We start from the raw sequence: 19635 nt of genomic DNA on the forward strand, positions 1-19635 counted from the left end.
TTGTTTTCTTTTAGTTATTGAATTTCATATAACATGAAATGTAGTATTCGGGTACAGTAATTAGAATACAGAATTTAGGATTGGCCAGTTTAGGATTTTAAAGTTAAATATTTGGGTTTAAATTTTAATATTATAGTTTTAGTCGTTTAGTATTTAAAATTTAAATATTAAATTTTTGAAATAGAACCTAATGATGGTATTTTATATTCTTAAATTTTAAAATTATAAGTTTTCTAGTTTAATATTTTAAAATTATAAGGTTAGTATTTTATTATTTTAAATTTTGTATTGTAGGACATATAAATTTAAAAGTTGGACATTTTTCACTTGTTTTAAAAAAACATTTAGATATGTTTCAAACTGAAATGTAGAAGTTTAGTAATTTTGTTTTCCCAACTTAATACAATTAGTTTCAAAAATAATGGTAACATTTGTGGGTCACATGTTGATGCAAGTGGGATAAGAAAAAAGCCCAAGACTCCACATTCTCCCCTTCCACAAGTGCAAAGGCAATGAGGAAGATATTCGAGTTTCTATTTTGCGCGATAGCCAAAAGCAAAGTCCCGCCATACTTTTCATACAAATGAGTCCCGTCGATGTTGATGACTAGTGGCTTGCAATGTCTAAATGCCTCAATGCATGGAGGAAAAGTCTAGAAAAGATGATGAAAGTAGACTGTAGACTCATCAACCTGATCACTAACATGTACCGGAGAAGTATTCAACAACGCCACGGTTCCATCCATTGTGGATTGCACACAAAAGATCCAACGAGGTAACTCGACATACGACTCTTTTCAATCCCTGTAGATTTACGCAACAGCCTTCTGTTTTGCCATCCACAACTTCCTGTAACCAGGCTTGAATCCGTAAGTTGCCTCAGTTGCTTCTTGCAAGTAGCGTTGTCAGAACCAGACCGACCCTCCCGGTCGGACCAGAAACCCAGCGAACCGGTGACCAAGCCAGTCCGGGTGAGCTTGCTGACCAGACAAGGAATAGAACCGACAAGACCCAGTTTGAGAGACAGAGAGAGACCACCTGAGAGCTGAGAGTCTGAGACCTCACCGTGCTCACCGTGCTCGCAATGTCGCAACCGCACTACCCACCACAGCCAGTGCCACTTCCATCAGTATTTCGAACGTCGTCGGCTCCTGTGTGTCCGTCACTCCGCCGCCTCCTGCTACTGCTACTGCTCGTCGCCTCCATTGTGTGTCCAGTCGTCGTCGTCGGTGCCTTAATTTCTTCTCTGGTCTCCCTCTTCTCCGCCTGTGAACTTTCTCATCAGCCAGGTATGTATTTTTTTTTCAAATTTTCAATAATTTAGTATTTTAGTTAGAATTAATTGATTAATGATGTTGATAATCTATGTTGATTTCTATTTGAATTGTGTTAGATTGTTGATTGTTCAATTTTTTGTAATATATTGTTGTTATATATGTTGATTATCTATGTTGAGTTCTATTTGATTTATGTTTGATTGTTGATTTATGTTTGATTTCTGTTCAGTTTGTTAATTATCTATTGTTGTTAGATTGTTGATTGTTGATTATCTATTATATATGTTAGTTGTTGTTGTATGTTATTCTTAGTAAGTTAGTAGATTGTTGTTGTATATTATTCTTGTAGATTAATCCTTTAGTTCTGGCTGATTAGGAATTTAGGATGGCTTCATCAAATACACCATCAGAAACACCAGCTTCTCAGAAAAAAGGATCAACTCCTGATGCAACAATTGGAAGAAAAAAAAATAGTAACAGAGGAAAAACAGATCCTTCATGGGGCCATTGTAAACAAGTTGTGGATAAAGAAAAAACAGTTCTGTTATTATTTATTGTGAGAAGATTATTAGGGGTAGAGGAATTAACCAGGTTAAGCATCATTTGGCTGGAAAAGGCAGAGATATTGAGGCATGTCGAAAGGTGCCAGCTGTAGTGAGACACCAATTCAATCAAAACATTGAAGATCTTCGAAACAAGAAAAGGAAAACTCAAGAAGAATATGCAGAAAGTTATAATGCTTGTGATGAAGTTGAAAGAGAATTTGATGAGATTGAACGTAATGAGATGCGACAACAACAAAAATCAAGGCTTCCAGCACCTAGCTCTAGAAAAGGAAAACAACTCAAGGGTTTACAATCTTTTTTTCCGTCGGCAGCAACACCTAGAGCTCAACCAACTATCAAAAGTGTTCTCCAAAGCAAAGAAATTATGGAGAAGTGTGATATTGCTATTGCGAGATGGATGATGAATGCCTCTTCACCATTTAATGCAGTTAATTCAGCTTATTATCAGCTGATGATTGATGCTATTGCAAACATGGGTGCAGGGTATAAAGGGCCAAATTACGGAAGAGTTCGTGGATATTTATTGAGTAAATTGGTTGAAGATGTAAAAAAAATGATTAAAGATTATCGTGAGATTTTAAAACAAACTGGATGTACTATCATGGCCGATGAATGGACTGATCGTGGTAGGCGTACCTTAATTAATTTCTTGGTTTATTATCCTAAAGGAACTATTTTTCTAAAGTCAGTTGATGCTTCTCATCTTTCGAAAACTATTGATGCTTTGTTTAAGTTGCTTAGGGATGTTGTATTATTTGCTGGTCCTGAGAATGTTGTACATGTAGTGACGGATAATGCTACAAATTACATTGCTGCTGGAAGGTTGTTGGAATCGGAGTTTCCTAGATTGTATTGGTCTCCTTGTGCAGCACATTGTGTTAATTTGATGTTTCAGGATATTGAAAAATTAGAGGAAGTGAGTGAAATTATATCACAAGCTTCAATGATTACGAAGTATATCTATAATCATTGCCATCCTTTGTACTTGATGAGAAAGTTCACAGGTGGTCGAGAAATACTTTATCCAGCTCCAACTCGGTTTGCCACTAATTTTATTGCTTTGCAAAGTATTTTAGCTCAAAAGGATGCATTGAGAGCTATGGTAACATCTAGAGAATGGACAAGCTCAGCTTACTCTAAAGAAGCCAAAGCTAAAAAGTTTGTGAATCAAGTCTTAGATTCTAATTTTTGGAATCAATGCACTGATATTGTTAAGCTTACTGAGCCATTTGTTCGTGTCTTGCGAATTATGGATAGTGAAGATAGAGCTGCAATGGGTTTCTTTTATCAAGCTATTTATAAGGATAGGAAAGAGATGGTGAAGAGGTTTCAAAAAAGAAAGAGGATTATTGATCCTTATTTGAAGATTTTAGATACACGTTAGGATTCACAACTTCGAAAAAATCTTCATGCTGCTGGTTATTGGTTAAATCTAGCTTTTCGATTTAATGAGAATTTAAAAAGCACAAGCAAACAACTTCTGGCCTACTAGATGTCATTGAGAGATATGCTTACGGTGATGCAGATTTGAATTCTAAATTGACAAGTGAGATGAGATTCTTTAAGAATGCTGAACAAGATTTTGGAAGACAGTCTGCAATACGTGAGTGAAGCACAGTGATGCCTGATAATTTTTTTTTTGAAATTAGTCTTTTATGATTGTGATATATTTATGATTTGATTTTTATGATTGTGATATATTATTTTCTTTTTATGTTAAGATCAATGATGGGAATCTTATGGATGTGAAGCACCAAACTTGCAAAAATTAGCAATTCGTGTTTTGAGTCAAACTTGTAGTTCTTCAAGTTGTGAGCGTAACTGGAGCATTTTTTAACACATTCACTCAAATAAAAGAAATCGGTTAGAGCATCAATAGCTTAATGATCTTGTTTATGTTCATTACAATTTAAGACTACAACAAAGGTACTTTTTATTATTCTTTCTTGAAGGTATTATTTTAAATTTTTAGTCACAATAAGAATAATGAACGAGAAAGTAAAGTTATGATTCAATTTGTCTTGATGCATTTGAGATCATTTAGAATGGATAATGGAAGATTCACCACCATTTTTAACTCTCGAAAAAGTTGATGCTTTACGAAATGATCTTACAAATATGTCTCTTCAATCATCTTTAGATGACTTTGGTATGTTTTTGTTAGGGATGATTTTGAAATGTTTTAACCAAATGCAGTGACAGACCTAAAAAATTTTAGGAGTGGGGGCAAAAATATATATACTAAAAGAAATTTTGTTGAACATTATTAATTATATGGAGATATAGAAATTAAAAAGAGTTAATGAACACTTTTCATTTTTAAAATACTATTCATTATATATAATTTATAAAAAAATATTTTTTATTTCTAAGACTTGAACTTAAAATATTTTAATTAATTAAATTATAGATAACTTGTTATCCTAATTAATTTTTATACACATTTAATAATAAAAGACTGAATCAATTGACACATTAACGCCTAATGATACATTAGTATTTATAATTTGAAACTATAATTATATATAAATACTAAAAAAATTAAATATGTATATAAAAAGTATGTTTATATAAAATAATAAAATCTTAATTTACAATTTTTTTCTTTCTTTATTTTAAAATAATTAAATTTGTTATATATTTTTAATTTAATTTTAATAATAATATTAGATAAAAAAATTTATGCATCTGTTTAATTATGTATTGTAATTAAAATATATTTTTATTATTATTTTTAAAAATAAAAAATATATTTTAAATTATTAAATTAATAAATTTATTTTAAAATTTTATATATAACATAGGTATATATAATAGAACAAAAGATAAAAAAATAAGTAATAAAAATGAATAAATTGAAAATAAAATAAAATATATAAAGTCATGAAGAGAATAAAAAATTAGATTAATATCTAAACTATAATTGTTTGAATTTAAATTTGTAATTGAAAATATCAAAAAAAAAAAATAATAAAATTGGAAGATACATGGAGTTATGGAGAGTTATATAAAAAAATATGGAGAATTTAAAATTTGTCTTTTTGATGAAAAGAATAATTAGACAAGGAATAGAAAAAGAAGGTTAAAAATATAAAAATAAGAAGATGGTTTAAAGGAATAAAAGAGTCATGGCATAAGAATTAAATTTGATTAGGTTAAATAATAGTAAAAATGATAGAAAAAAATAAATTTACAATTTTGACTAATTGAATTTAATTTATTTATAATAGGTCATTTAAAATTTAAAGTAAAAGTATATTATATATAACTATTTTTTAAAAAAAATTAAAATCACAGTGGGGACAAATGCGCCTCATTATTATTACTAGGTCTATGCCTGACCAAATGTTTTGCCTTATTATTAATTATGATTTGTGAAATATTATTGAAATGCTAGATCAATTGAATTTGGAAGATGATTGAGATGATGATAAAACAAATAATAATTCTGTGAAAAATACAAATCAGAATGAAATCAATCAGGATGTAGCTCCAGATTTGTCAGATAAAGAAAGATATTTAGACTTTGAAATTATTTTTTGGATATAATCCATGAATTATTATTTTCATTGTGTTAAATTGAGATGTGTTTAGGATCTGAGACTTAATGCTTAGGATTTGAGACTTATTATTTTAGGACTTGAGACTTAATCTTTTTATTTTCATATTACTTATTTTTAGGATTTAAGACTTAATGTTTATTAAAATGTTATTGGAGATATATTTTTTAAATTTTAATTTTTAAGTTTTTTGGCTATTTTATATGTTTTACTTATGTGGGACTGGGTTAACCAGTTGAACTAGTGATTCACCGGTTAAATCAGTAACTCAGTGATCCAGTAGTCTGACCGGTTTGATCACTGGTTCGGTTCTAACAACTATGAGTTGCAACACCTTTATCATAATCGCTGCATCAACTCTAACCAATGGAAAGATCCTCGCACAAATGACATGGTGATCGAGCTGTCGGTGATCGCTCGAAATCGAAGTGGCCAAGCAAGTGTGAGGTCCGTTGTACCTTCTAACCTCCCAATTACCCTTATGCTACCGAAGTGTGATGCGAATCATCCACGTGCAACCGTTCCCGAACTCCTTGCATCTCCCATGATACTTCAGATGATCTAACTCTATTACCCAGTACTCAACCACGACGGATGCTATAATCGTTAACACTCAACACAGCTTCCTCCTTAGTTTGGAAAGATTGACCAATCTGAAATTTCCCACAATGATTTTTCTCGTGTAATCCTTGACCTCCGAAAGTGGGATCTATATCCGGTTGTTGGCCGACGGCTTTCAAGTTCAGCATTGAGAAATGTGGCGGGTGTTGCTGTGACCCAGAACTGGATGGCCCCTGATGTGTTAGTGGGTTCCTAGGAGTATTCTCGTCATAAATGTTTCATACTGCACACCAGTTGACACAACCGCAATCGAAATCTTATAGAACACCTTCTTTACCCACTTGACCCCACACAACCCTTCCTTTTGCAATATACTCATCTTTAACTCTGACAAAGTAGATGTTGACCGGATAAAAACACTCACTGGTTCTTTATCCGTGAACTTAATACCATGTCATTTTTTTTCACAGCAATGTACTAGCACAAAAAAACTCTCCATACTATCCATTTGTGAATTTGTGAAAATGAACCTCTACCATCACACCACTCCCTCTTAGTTGGTATTTATAGGAGTTTTTGTACATGCATAAACCGCTACACTTCTATCGCGGTTTATGCACATTTGTCGAAACATGAAGAAATTACTGGACTCTGTCGCAATTTCTGGTCATTTCGAATTTCAATGTAAACCGCTAGAGAGGTGTAGCGGTTTATGTGTATTTAGAATTCGTAGGACTCCTCTCACGATTCTATAGATTTATAAAAAATGCATTTACGTATGTAATTTTCAAAAGTTATCATCTAGTTAATTTGATAACTTGTCCTTAATTTTAGGTATTAAGAATTTAGCACATCTATTTAAAAAAGAGTTATAGTTGAGTATTTTATTTCTTTTAAAACAATTTTGAATTTATATCCTTTATTATTTTTTATATTTAATTTATTATTTTGCAGTGAAAGAAAAAATCTAAAAAAAAAGTATAAACAAAATCTTAAATGGATTACTTTCACGAGTAATTAGCCATTTCTGACCATGAAAGATTGAGGCGCTGACAATACTGACCATGACTAATTTAAATTAACTTTGTAACCATGAAAGATGTACTCCGTTTGAATCAAGATAAACGGAGAGGAAGAAGCATGACAGCTATCATAATAAATCCATATTCTACTTTTATAACTACATTCTCAACCTTTCATAACTAGGGTTTTAGATTTTGAAATAACCCACACACTTATGAAGAAGAAGAAGAACATAGGGTCATTATGGTAAAATTAGGTAATAATGCCATGTTGAAAAGCCAAGTTGGAAGGAAACTTGCCATGTAGGAAGCCTTACTAATGACAAATTTAAAAAATTGACGTTTGGTTAGAAATGTCAAACGGAGTATATCTTTTATGGTTACAAAGTTAATTTAAATTAGTCATGGTTAGTATTGTCAGCGCCTCAATCTTTCATGGTCAGAAATGGTTAATTACTCTTACTTTCACCAAATGAGGTTTTTATTAAAAAAAAAAAACAAGAAACACTTGAAAACAAATGCATCGGAACCAAGAATAACAATAAAAAATAAAATAGAACAGAATGAATAAAATAATAAAGAGCCTGAAAAAGTTCACATATTTCTAAGGCACACACCACAATATTTAGAAAGTTAAATTATACCGTTAGTCTCTATATTTTTAGTGAAATTGTAAATTAGTTCTTACATTTTAAAAATTTATAATTGAATTTCTAAAGAGAATTAAAATTTTAATTTAGTCTCGCCGGTCAAAAAATGTTGATTTAACATAATATTTTCAGAATATGCTAAAAATATTCTTTTAAAATAGAGAATATGTTAAGAATATGCTGTTAAATCAAACTCTTTTTGAACGATGGAGACTAAATTGTAAATTTTAATTATCTTTAGAGACCTAATTACAAACTTTTAAAGTGTAGGGACCAATTTACAATTTTACTAAAAGTGTAGGAGTCAACTGTGTAGTTTAATCTATTTAAAAACACAATATCTTTCAAACTTTTTTTATATTTTCTTTTTCACTCTTTATTAATAAACTTTCATAAAAGATAAAGCATATAGGTAGATCAAAGAACAAGGTTTTTAGTATGTTCAAGAAGAAACTCAAAAGTCAAAACTTAAAAGTAGAAGGTGCTGTCTAGGGTAAAAATAAAGTGTTCATAAAATTCGTAGCTCAAGTTATCTTTACTTGCATAATGGGATGCTTTAAATTACCTACCAGTCTATGCTAACACATTGGAGCCATATGATCAGCCAATTCTACTAGAGGGTCAAGGAATGAGGAGCGAAAAATTCATTGGATTAAATGGGATAAGCTGTGCCAACCAAAACAGCGTGGGGACTTCAGTTCAGAGACAGTGAAACTTTCAATTTGACACTTTTACTTCAGTTTAGAGACATTGAAGCTTTCAATTGGAGACTTTTAGCCACACAAAGGTGGAGGCTAATGAAGGATCATAACTCTTTAGACCGTGTTTGTTTCTAAAAATAGGATAAAATAAGATATTAAAATTATTTAATGATAAAGTAGAATAAATTCTCATTTTTTCATTCAAAAATTTTGAAAAAAAATATAATAATAAAAATATAATTATAAAAAATTAATAAGTATATTAAAAAAAATAAATTATTTTTTTATTAGTGTTTTTGTTTTTTTTTTTTTAGAATAGATACAAAATATAATAAATAAATTCTTTTGAAAAAAGAACTTAAAATATAAGGACTTTTATTAATAATAGCTTATGAATAAGTTATTTTTTGTTTGGACTTTTAATTATATAAATATTTATTTTAAAGTTATAGGGATTGAATAAATGACTTAAAAAATACATTTTTTTACACAAAAGAATAGATATTAAAATAACGATGATAATAAATACCTTCTAATATTAAATGTTGATTTTACATAACCTAATCTCACTTGTTTTTAAATTGTTTATACTCATAATTCAAACCAATCTCTTTCGTTTTAAATTTGTCCAACCAGTTTGGTTAAAATGTGTTTCAGGACTTGATATGGTTGCTATAACTCATCCTTAATACTATAACTCGACAGTATATATTATATGGCCGTTATAACTTGTCCTTAATGCTATAACTCGGCAGGCCATTATAACTTGTTCTTAATACTATAACTCAGCAGCATGCTTTATAGATCAGTTATCAATAACGGGTACACAAAAAAATATTATAACGTCTTAATATGCTATTACTCTCTATTAATGCAAATTATTGAGAGTATAACAGCCGATGTTTCATCCCAAAATATAAAAGGGAGGTAAAACGTTTATTTGATTCATTGCGTTTTCTACAAAACTTATTATTCACGTACTGACTTGAGTCTTGAAGTGCCTTTTGCAGGTACCCACCCCCTTATTATCTCCTCATTGATTTATAACTCATCCCGACAGAAAGCTTGCAGATACTCATCGGTAGACGAGCTATACACCGGCCAACCTCTACAAGAACATGTCTATTTCTAATCACCATCTCTTCTTTACATATTTCATGAATATAAGAGTATTTTGTTCATTTCAATCAACTTTAAATTTTCTTTCGGACTTGCCACTTTTATGAATTTACTGAGGAAGAACATAAAAAAATCAAACAAATATTTCATACATGAAGAGATACATAAAAAAGTGGAGAGATATTACAAAATAAGGGAATGACCCTATTGAAAAAAAATAGTGGAAGACCAGCACTTCTAGTAGATGGAACATTGCGTGAAAATAGTGGAAGGCCGGTACTTCTAATATTGCGTGAAAATAACGGTGGAAGACCAATATTTCCAGTAGAAATAGGAAACATTTTTCACAAAGCCAAAATTAAAAGTAGCACAATGGTCTCTCTTATTTTGAAGTCAATTTTTTTTTTAATAAAAATAATAAAATAACTTTTGAAAGAAGAAGTCATATCTTTCTACTTTTTCAAAAGCACTTAATTAATTCTTTCACAGTGGTCCCTATTCTGCTTCCTCTTGAACTAACTCTAGAGAGCCTGAAATCTCTTGATTTTCAGAGGAAGCACGAAGCCAATTGAGGAAGAAGTGGCATCAGTGATGAAACTGAACGAAGAATATGGAAAAGGGAGTGTTGTTTCACTGAAGTTATTTTGGAGAGTGACAATTTGGAAGTGGTGAAAACACTCAAACAAGGTAAGCTAGATGACACTTGGTTTGGTCATTCATTGACAATAGACTCTCTGATTGCTGAATTTAGATCACTTAGTTTCAATCACGTGAAAAGAAATAGAAATAGGGTAGCACATGGACTAGCAAAATGGGTATTTACCAATCCAAATTTAATGAGAATGGAAGAAGCTCCAAACCATATACAAAATATGGCAGGGATAAATATCATTGCTCCTCATGAATTTAACCCTCTCTTTCCTTAAAAAAAAAAGTGTATATAATAACTACGAGGAATGTTATGTGGCCAGCAACTTTGTGATTTGTAGCCATCAAATAGCCATGAATGATAGTTTTAATGGTATGAGATGAGTGTGAGATTTCATCCAATTACTCACTTTTCTTTGCTGGTTAGATGCTGGCCAAAATTTAACAAAGTTGCTGGCCCCTAGACTTTTCCTAATAACCACTTTAAATTCTGCTCAATATGGAAAAGGCTTCAAACCATACACAATACATGACACAACAACTTGGACTACTTCCAGTTTCTTAACAACCTCATCCATGGAAGGTCTCAATTCAGGTGATATTGCCATGCATGCCTCTGCTAGTAGCATCATCTTCCTTAGCATTCGACCATGCATGTCATCGCGAATCGAATTGTTAAATGAGCTCTGAAGATCATTATTATTATACTCAGATGACAATTTTCCAGTTAGTATCTCAAAAAGAACAACACCAAATCCGTACACATCAGATTTTTGAGTCAGAATTCCAGTTCGAATAACCTCCGGCGCGTAATACCCTTTATTTCGTGTAAAAAGATTGGTTGATTTGCCACTGAATATAGAATGCAAGCCAAAATACGATATGCAACCTTTAATATCTGCTGTGACAAGTATATTGGATGTGCTAATGTTGCCATGAACAAATTCTCCTTCACTTGATGAGTGGATATGAGCAACACCCTTTGCAACTCCAAGTAAAATCTTCAGTTTCAAATCCCAATCTAGTAGTGGCATTCCATTCTTCCTTTTCTCTGTAACCATATTGCACATGGTATATAAGTTTAAGAAAGTCATGGGGCTATGGATCGAAGAAGTTCCTATATACCTTATGTTAAATTTGATTACATTTTTAGTATGAGTAGAGTAAGGTATTCATTTTAAATAAGTGAATTCATTTTATAAAATTTTATGTCTCTGTCTTTTATAATAAAAGAATTCCAATGCAGAACCTCATGGTATGAGAGTAAGGGGTTGAAAAGCAGTTACCATGCAACAGATCGGAAAGGTTGCAGCTGGCTATGTAGTCGTAAATGAGCAACTTCTCATCCTTGGAATAATAGCCAGCAAGAAGGGGCATAATATTCGGGTGCCTAGAAAGCCTTTGCAAAATCAGCAACTGCCGATCAAACTCACTCTTCCCCACCACCACATTTCTCAGCCTTTTCACAACCAGCGTCGTCCCATCCTCCAACATCGCTTTGTAAGCAAACGTTCCATAACTCGTCATCCCAAGAACCTCTCCCGAAGCACCTAACAACTCATCAATATGGAAATTACTAGAAGACCCTTGGAAATCGGGGAACGTTATTGTAACAGAGTCAGTTGGACTACTTGACTCGTCGGCTTTGATGTTTGTGTTGAAAATGGATTGGCTCTGGCGATTCACAAAAGCATTAGATCCCAAAGACGGCGAACTTGTTTCGTGTATCTCTAAATGGCCCAAATCAGCGGATAAAGAGACGTGACCAGAAGAAGAGCACCGTAAATGTGATGCAGAGGATAATTTACTCACTTCACTGCTTATTTTCCTGACCTCAAGCAGAGTCTCCTTCAAATCTCTGGCTGTCTGAGCCTGCAAATCAATCATGAAGAACTTGACCAAAGATTCTACCAACGCCACCAGCTGTTCTTGGTACCGGATCCTGGCGATGAAATTCAACTTGCGGATCTTGGAACACTTGTAGACGAGCTTGGTGCCTTGTTCCATTTCTCTCATGAGGGATTCAAGCTCTTCCTTTGGACGACCCAATTCATTGTTGTGGTTCTCTATCTCTTTGACCACAGGAGCGATTGCTGTTAACGTTGTTCTCAGGTGCGCTAAGGTTTGTCTGAACATCATGGCCTTGTCTTTCATTGCCAGGACCGCTTTTAGCAGTTCTCCAAACACAGCACCTACTGCAGCTCCTCCTACTAGTGATGCTGCCATACTTAATTGTTTTATTATTTAGCTATTGATTGGTGTGAGGTTTGAGCAACAGATCAGAGAAAGTTCTTACTTGTTACTTGTTGGTGTACCAAGTTGATTATTAGCAAAACTGCTTTCTTGTATGGAGACAGAGTCAACGCGTCTGAACCATGATTCGAGAATGGGAGGCTTCTTGGTTCCTTCAAATAAGCTTCTTTTTCTTTTCTTTTCTTTTTCTTTTTATATTCATATCCATTTTTTTTAGAGTTATACTAGGTAACTAATAACTTTTTTGAATAATATAAACAACCACCAATCAAATCAAAACATATTACACCTCTAAATTACTTACCTAAATCTTAATATTAGAATAATCATGCGTATACAATAGTAAAATAAACATCCGATATATCTATTATTCACATTGTTTAGTATTTTCATTGTCTACCTATGCTTTTCCTTTTTATTATATCTCCACGACGTTGTTGAATAAAAAGAAGGGGAGTTATAGTGTACAGATGCGATGATACAGATATTCCTCTTGGAGTTATCTTGTGCTGACAGGTGTCCAGAGGAGCCGTAGCTGAGTGTTTGCTGAACGGTGTAACGTGAAGCGACAACGAAGCCGAGTAGCTCATGCTGGAAGGAAATTGACTCCGTTTAGATAGTAGGTGCTGTGCCTGGATGTGCGAGGATTGGGCCCAGTTGGATGGACTCCATATGAGGTCTTGGATATGAGTGGGCCGCGGAGGCATCATGGTAGAAAGGGTGAAATGAGTTAAAAGCATAGTGCAAGATTAAGTGATTTTGTGTTGTTTGACCGTTGACCCAAAAAAAAAAAAGGGTTGTAGGACCCAAATGAACACGAACAAAATAAAGGGAGAGAAAGGACAAATGCGCCTGGACAAAATTTTTGGGAAACATTGAAGAGTTAGTTTATTAAAGAGGAAGTAGTTGTTTTAGTGCTATACTCGTTATAGGTTAATTTTGTATAATTTAAGAAGTAATGAATAAAGATAACGAATATTAAATACCTGAGTATGGTACTACTAGATTAACAGTAAAAGTATAATTCATGCAATATCGCTGGAACGTTGAGATGTAAAAATATCTTAATATAAATACAGTTTAGATGCAGTTTAAATGTGTTGATTCTATTTATTTATTAGAACGTAGACTAAATAATATAGTACAAGATTTAAATATGTAAGTATTTGTTGGCGCCATAGTTACTGAACATTGTATAAGATTAGTATGGAGTGTTCCGATGTTGGGTTTGTTGACTTCTAGCTGTTACTATTAATTAAAAGAAGGCAATAGAAAGAGTCAGTTTGATCAGTATAGATGTGGGTATGCCTCCGAAGTGAATAAAGTCTTGGTGAATGGCAGTGTGTAAAATCAGCAAGCAGTTGGTTGTTAGGGTATTCCGAGTTTGCAACGAAAAATCTAAAGAGCTATCCGGATCGGTCTGGAGGAGGGGGACGTTTTCGATTCGGTTGAAGTTATGAAAGAGCGGGAGAATGTAGTGATGAGACAAACCGAAGTCCAGTTGCATGAATAATGCAATTTGATGGTTAGCAGTGAATTTGAACCAAAAAATTAAGAGCCATTAGCAACTAACAGAGCCATGGAGCCATCAGTAACAGAGTCATCAGTAACAGAGCAAAGAATTGAAAGCAACAGACTACATGAGCCAGCGAGCCATCAGTAAATTTGAAAAAAAATTAACAGCCATCAGGAACCAGCAAATATAAGACAGAACCATCAGCAGCATAGAATTACAATTTACAAAATATTACAAGAGAAATGGAACAAAAATTGAACAACAATTTAAGAACTTCAAACGAAGAAGAAGACTGAACATTCAGAATGTAAAAGGAAGAAGCGGAGGCGAAGAATTGAAAGCAGGGCCACTAAACTAGGTTCCGTGCCGAGAAGGTAGCGAAGAAGAAAATGACGTGCTGAGCTACCTGGGGAAGTGGAAGATGAAAACAACGTGCCAGTGAAGATGAAAACAACACAGGGAAGAGGAAGCAGCGGTGTTGCTGAGGACCTGGGGACGGCGGCGGCAATGAAGGGCTAGGGTTTTCCTTTGCTTAAGAGTTGTCCAGTACAGGGAGTGAGTAATGACAAATGAATGAAGGATTGGGTGAAGAGGGGGGTTGGTTCACGAGTGGATACGTTTCGGTTTTTTTTTTTACTAATTAAAAACCGGCGTTGGTTTATTTGAACCGGCAGGTTACTGGTCTGGCCCAACGGGCCGGTTCTCAATCGGTTCGGCGGTTTTCTAGCAATTTTCCGGCGATTTTCCGTCGAGCGATTATGGGTGGAAGAGTGGACCGCTTGCATCGTTGGTTTCCGGTTGAACCGATTTGACTAGTCGGTCCGGTTCGGTTTTTAGAACCATGGCTCTCACTCCTTACCTTAAACCCTCGGCCATTCACCTTTAATATAGAAGAGTGAAGCTTCCGAAGTTGAATCACGTTCAACCGTAGTACTGTCTTCTTGTCCAACATCAAATTAGCGGCAGATTCATCAGATGATAGAGAGAGATAGCCCGAATCTGTTGCGTGCATCTCTCTCATAATTGTTTCATCCATCTTCTTCAAAGCCTGAGACTCAGAGGCTATCTTCTTGTTGGTAGAATAAAAATAGAAGTGAACTTTTTACCAAGGAAGATATGCTTCCTATCCGAATCCGATCGCGTCTTTTCTTGGTAACAAAATCTTGAAGACTTTCTTCAAATCTTTCCTTTTGAAGCAAAGATCTTTGTTAGACTTTCTTCATAGACTTTTCCCGTGACTTCCAATTTCTTCTATCTTCATCTTTGATAGATTGAATTGACCAAAAGCAAGAGAGAGGATAGAGAAGAGGGACAAAACGTTCGAAGGAAGCATTAAATGGAAGAGGGACAAAACTTTCGAAGGAAGCATTAAATGGAATCTCCTCTCTTATCTCTTTCTTTCTCTATCTCTCTCATTCCTTCACTCATTCTATCTCTCGTATATATCATTATCAATGACTAATTACGAATTTTACAATCAAAATATACAACATAACATTCTCTAATTGTATTTAAATTAAATCAAAATTAAAATTGAAATACTAGAATTGAAATATAGCTATAATATATATTATATTAATATATTACTAACTAATTTAATAACTAAAATGTGTCACAGGACACTCTTATTAGAATTTGGAGAACACTTTTTCCTCTAAAATTAGTAAACATTCTTCTTATATTTTCTTATCTACCTCTCTCCTTTTTTCTGTTTCTCTCTATTCTTCTCGCTCTATGTATAATTTATAATTCATATTTTATATTAGTAATTTGACTAATCAAAATGTGTCACCAGATATTTTTATTATAATTAAAATTAAAATTTTTTTAACTTCCAAAATTAACAAACTCCATGTCTCATTCTTCTTGTTTATCTCTCTGTTTTCTCACAGTCTCTATTTTTCTCTACCTTTATGTTCTACAGAAAATAAAATTAACAACATAATATAATTTAAATAAAAATGTTATTATATACATATTTCTTATTTGACTTTAAATTTTTACTGCTTATCATTTTAATATATATTTTCACTTCTTCTCTTTTAAATATTTATTACATATAAATTAAAAAAATACTAATGTTGTGATTAGAAGTTAGAATCAAGATTCAATTGTTTTAAAAAAATTAATTTATTTTATAACTATCAGTAGAAATTTTTTTTATGTTAATATCTAATTATGTTTTTATATATCTAAAAAAATATTATTTTTAAATAGCAAGTATAAAAATTAATTATCTCTATTTGTGCAACAAATTTAATACCTAATTAAATATAAAAATAAACATATTAAATTCTTTCAAATTTTAGATAACGAATGTTAAAATAAAGTAAAAAAATTTAATTCTTTCATTTGGAAATAATAACTTAAAAATTTATTATTTAATAGCGTAAAGATGAAAAAGCAAAAATTGGGCACTAAACTCTCCTATTCTCTTTATATAATTTTATACCTAACCTCTAAAAAGAAGGTGGAAATTATTCTTAACTTAATTTTAATTTTTAAAAATGATTTCCTATAATTATGTTTCATAATTTTATTTACGAGAATGTTATTGTTTTCTTCTTTACAAGTTCGAAAGCCTAATCCCGACATGAAATCCTGTGGCTTATAATCGCTTACGTTTCTTTCATGAAAATAAATTTTTTATACTTGTATGGATAAAATTTTTCTCAACATATTAACACGGGTATTACAACAGTCAAATAACAAGGTCCTGGTATGTGGCTTCGCATGACGTCGTTGCATGCTTCACTAGCTCTTGTTTAAAGTAGGCTTCGATCCGGGTTGGCTTGCGGACGGTGGGAGCACAGCATGCACGTGTCATCTGATGCTTGTAGGGTTGCCCGCGGCATATGCTTCCGCTACAGTTGCATGTGCGTTGCATTGGGAAGCCATTCAGCAAGACATGGAAAGTTAGCGTTTGACCTGGCCGAGCATGTACAAGTTTAAAGGATGCATGCACTGGAGAGCCATGATCAGCCTACCTTAGCGAGCGAAAGCGGTTGTGTTGGACAGCTTCCGGCCCCCCGCCCCTTTTAGATCACATTTTTAATAATGGCACCGTTAGTATTGTTCACACCCTCCTGCGCAAGGCACGATTTCTGCTCGTGAGAGTTAATGGCCGTGCAACAGTGAGCATTTCGAGGGCAACTGTTTATGCTTAGCCGTGTGTTGATCTTGCCGTGTTACGGCGTATAATATGTGTGTCTTGTCACGAGCAACGCTATGAACGTAGTGATGAATTATTTTTAACCTATGCAGCATGTGCGAGAGAAGCAGAATGACCGGCGAATATCGACCAGAGGCAAGATCGTCATAGTTCAAAAATGGGTTCGGCCACGATAAAAAATGGTTGAGTTCAAACAAGAATACGAAATAAAGGGTCAATGCATCACGTGACATGTACATACGATAAGAATGGTTAATTAATTTGCACATACATATGGCCACAGCCATAATTCAGCATACATGAAAATAAATTAAAAAAATTCTTTGAAGAGCCAAATAGTGAAAAACGTATACTAGTAATCACCTATTGAGGCAGACAAAAGTAAACGCGTACGGTCTTAACTCGAGATACACCAAGAGATTAATGTCGGCATCGGTTGCTATTCTCCAAGATCGCTCACTCGAGGTGCCAACCTATAGCAGGGAGTCGCTAAACTTGCATTCACTGTCGCTAGACACATTGGTAGAGCGGCAATCTTGCAAGTCACCCCGACCTTCTTAAATGTGAAATTTGTCGAGGGGCGCACCCATTAATGGATCCGACGTAACGAGAAAGGTAACTAAGTCATGTGTTTGCTCCCAATGCCACCCAATCCCAAGAAAACATGGAAGGGGTTTATATTGCTCCCTAACAGGTTTTTGTAACGTGTGTGGTGTTTGTTTAGTGGGCTGAGGCTCTCCCTATTGTGGAGTGCCATGGTTTTGAAGGTCCGATAAGGGTGTTTTCTAGTCTAACCCTGAACGGCTTTGTGTGTTGCATTGTGGTGCAGTAGCGGTAGGCAGATATTTATACTGCCACTTTCTTAGGCATTTTTTTGGATGGACGAATTTGCCCCGATCATAACAATGATGCCATACATTGTGCATCTCAAATAAGCCAGCCTCTTGATGCATGTACAATTGGGTAAAGTTGCGGGGCCCATGAGGTCCTACACGGCGTCGTCTTGTGCGTTGTGAGTTTTGTTAAAGCAGGTATGACGCGATAGTTTGATGGACAACACAATGGGTGTACTGTAGCATGCATGGGGTTGTGATTCTTGTAGAAAGACTATTTCATCCCCCGCTATTGTGGTTTCCCGCCACTAATATCAAGACCTCATGGTCATAGTAATTCAATGCGAATGAATGTGTCGAAAATGTAAGGGGTAGTTTCGTCAAAGGGAAACTCAAGTGATGACTATGTGAGGATGGGGTGAGGTAGCAGGAGTGGTGCACGAAGATCACAACACTTCCACGAGGCATTGCACAAACGAAAAAGAACTTGCGCCTGTTAACCTCCTCCACGAAAATGGCCTCCATGCTGGTGTCTGGCAGTGTCCGGGTCTGACGTTATTATTCCCTCGCCACTGTTTCTCGGCACGCAAGAATCTTTCCATGGAAGAGGACAAAACAGAGCAGTCTCGCTTCGTTGGGGGTCCGTGAAAGGATCCCTGAGTGGCGGACACGTTCCTTATTCGTCTGTAGAAACCACATCAAAGATTCGCTCGTAGCTCGAACCCATGTGAGTTGATACCTTTCCACACTTAGCTATGTTTTGTTTCTTCCATATTGTTACGATTTCAATAGTGTCAGGGCAGTCGAGTGCCATACCTACGTCTTTCCCTTCAGAAGCTATCCCTAGTAACTATCTCGCCGGTGTTGGAAACTTGGTCTTTTCAAAATAGCTTTCTGTCCCCATTGTAGCATTAGGGTTCCGTGAACATGTGTTGAATCAAGTTGGCCCTATGAGGGTCATCATTGCCGCAGGCTCATGCATGTGTGGCCCAATAAAATAGGCATGTTTAGAAAGCAACCCATCTGGGCTGTGGTCGCGAAAGAATGTGAAGGCCAGCGGGTTATAGTGGACACAACCATGTACCCCTTATTCTACTGGGCCTGTCAACACGATTTCTGGCCCTGAAAAGCTGAAAGGAGAAGGGGGTGCACAAGAGGAACCCTCGATGGAGGTTTTTGTATGGCTTGGGCATATATGCCGTGGTCCTAGGCTAACCGGTGAAATTCCTGGGTATTGCAGGCGCTCACGTCGATTGTCCTTCGGTGAGAAGTCGTTTGGAAACGTTCGGGACAGACCACTTCCCGTACCGGAACCGGTGGCTGGATCGAGTTCCAAATGTTCCTTGTCGTGTGCGAGGAAGATGTCGTGTGTTAACACTAGTAGGTAGATAAAGATATGTAGTTATTTATTTAAGGGACAACATATACAATGCATGGAACATACATGGGATAGTATGCTAAAGTTTTCTTCTCACTTGAATTTTACAGGGGCTTTGTAGGCAGAGATGCGGATGAAGTCGCGTCATGTGGAAGTTGCCGATCCTCCCGTGCTCCCAAAAACCAGGTATGTCTTAGTTGGGTACTTTTCCTTAGTAAGAAAAGTGTCACCTATTTGGAAGTGCAAGATTGTGTGATGTGGTACGTACTGTTGCAAGACTGCGAAACCATCGCGATGAGTATGGTGACAAGTGTCTCCGGGATGCAAACGGAGATGAGGAAACTTTCGGCCACGCTGTCCCGGCATGATGCCCTTGTACA

The 19635-nt window shown here is 34.7% G+C and overlaps 2 protein-coding genes across 2 annotated transcripts; one reads left to right on the plus strand and one right to left on the minus strand.

The window, feature by feature from the left end:
- The first annotated feature begins 1083 nt into the window (after positions 1–1083).
- Positions 1084–3453, plus strand: LOC112730493 (uncharacterized). The gene is made up of 4 exons (XM_025780576.1): positions 1084–1288; positions 1566–1573; positions 1841–3221; positions 3368–3453. The coding sequence occupies exons 1-4, from the start codon at positions 1084–1086 to the stop codon at positions 3451–3453; spliced, it is 1680 nt and encodes a 559-aa protein (XP_025636361.1).
- Positions 3454–10193: 6740 nt separating this feature from the next.
- LOC112728161 (probably inactive receptor-like protein kinase At5g41680) lies at positions 10194–12543 on the minus strand. Its single transcript, XM_025778203.3, has 2 exons — positions 11390–12543; positions 10194–11154 (listed from the first exon to the last, which is right to left on the minus strand). The coding sequence occupies exons 1-2, from the start codon at positions 12327–12329 to the stop codon at positions 10598–10600; spliced, it is 1497 nt and encodes a 498-aa protein (XP_025633988.1). The 5' UTR covers positions 12330–12543; the 3' UTR covers positions 10194–10597.
- Positions 12544–19635: the final 7092 nt, after the last annotated feature.

This window comes from Arachis hypogaea, chromosome 12 (genome assembly GCF_003086295.3).
Source record: "Arachis hypogaea cultivar Tifrunner chromosome 12, arahy.Tifrunner.gnm2.J5K5, whole genome shotgun sequence".
Lineage (NCBI taxonomy): Eukaryota > Viridiplantae > Streptophyta > Magnoliopsida > Fabales > Fabaceae > Arachis > Arachis hypogaea.

Bases quoted from the DNA above. Each gene is read 5' to 3' on its own strand.
- LOC112728161 (XM_025778203.3), bottom strand. From the start codon at position 12,329: ATGGCAGCATCACTAGTAGGAGGAGCTGCAGTAGGTGCTGTGTTTGGA. The intron at 11,155-11,389 runs GTAACTGCTTTT...ATATGGTTACAG, and splicing joins CCTTTCCGATCTGTTGCATG to AGAAAAGGAAGAATGGAATG.
- LOC112730493 (XM_025780576.1), top strand. From the start codon at position 1,084: ATGTCGCAACCGCACTACCCACCACAGCCAGTGCCACTTCCATCAGTA. The intron at 3,222-3,367 runs GTTAGGATTCAC...ACGGTGATGCAG, and splicing joins TTTGAAGATTTTAGATACAC to ATTTGAATTCTAAATTGACA.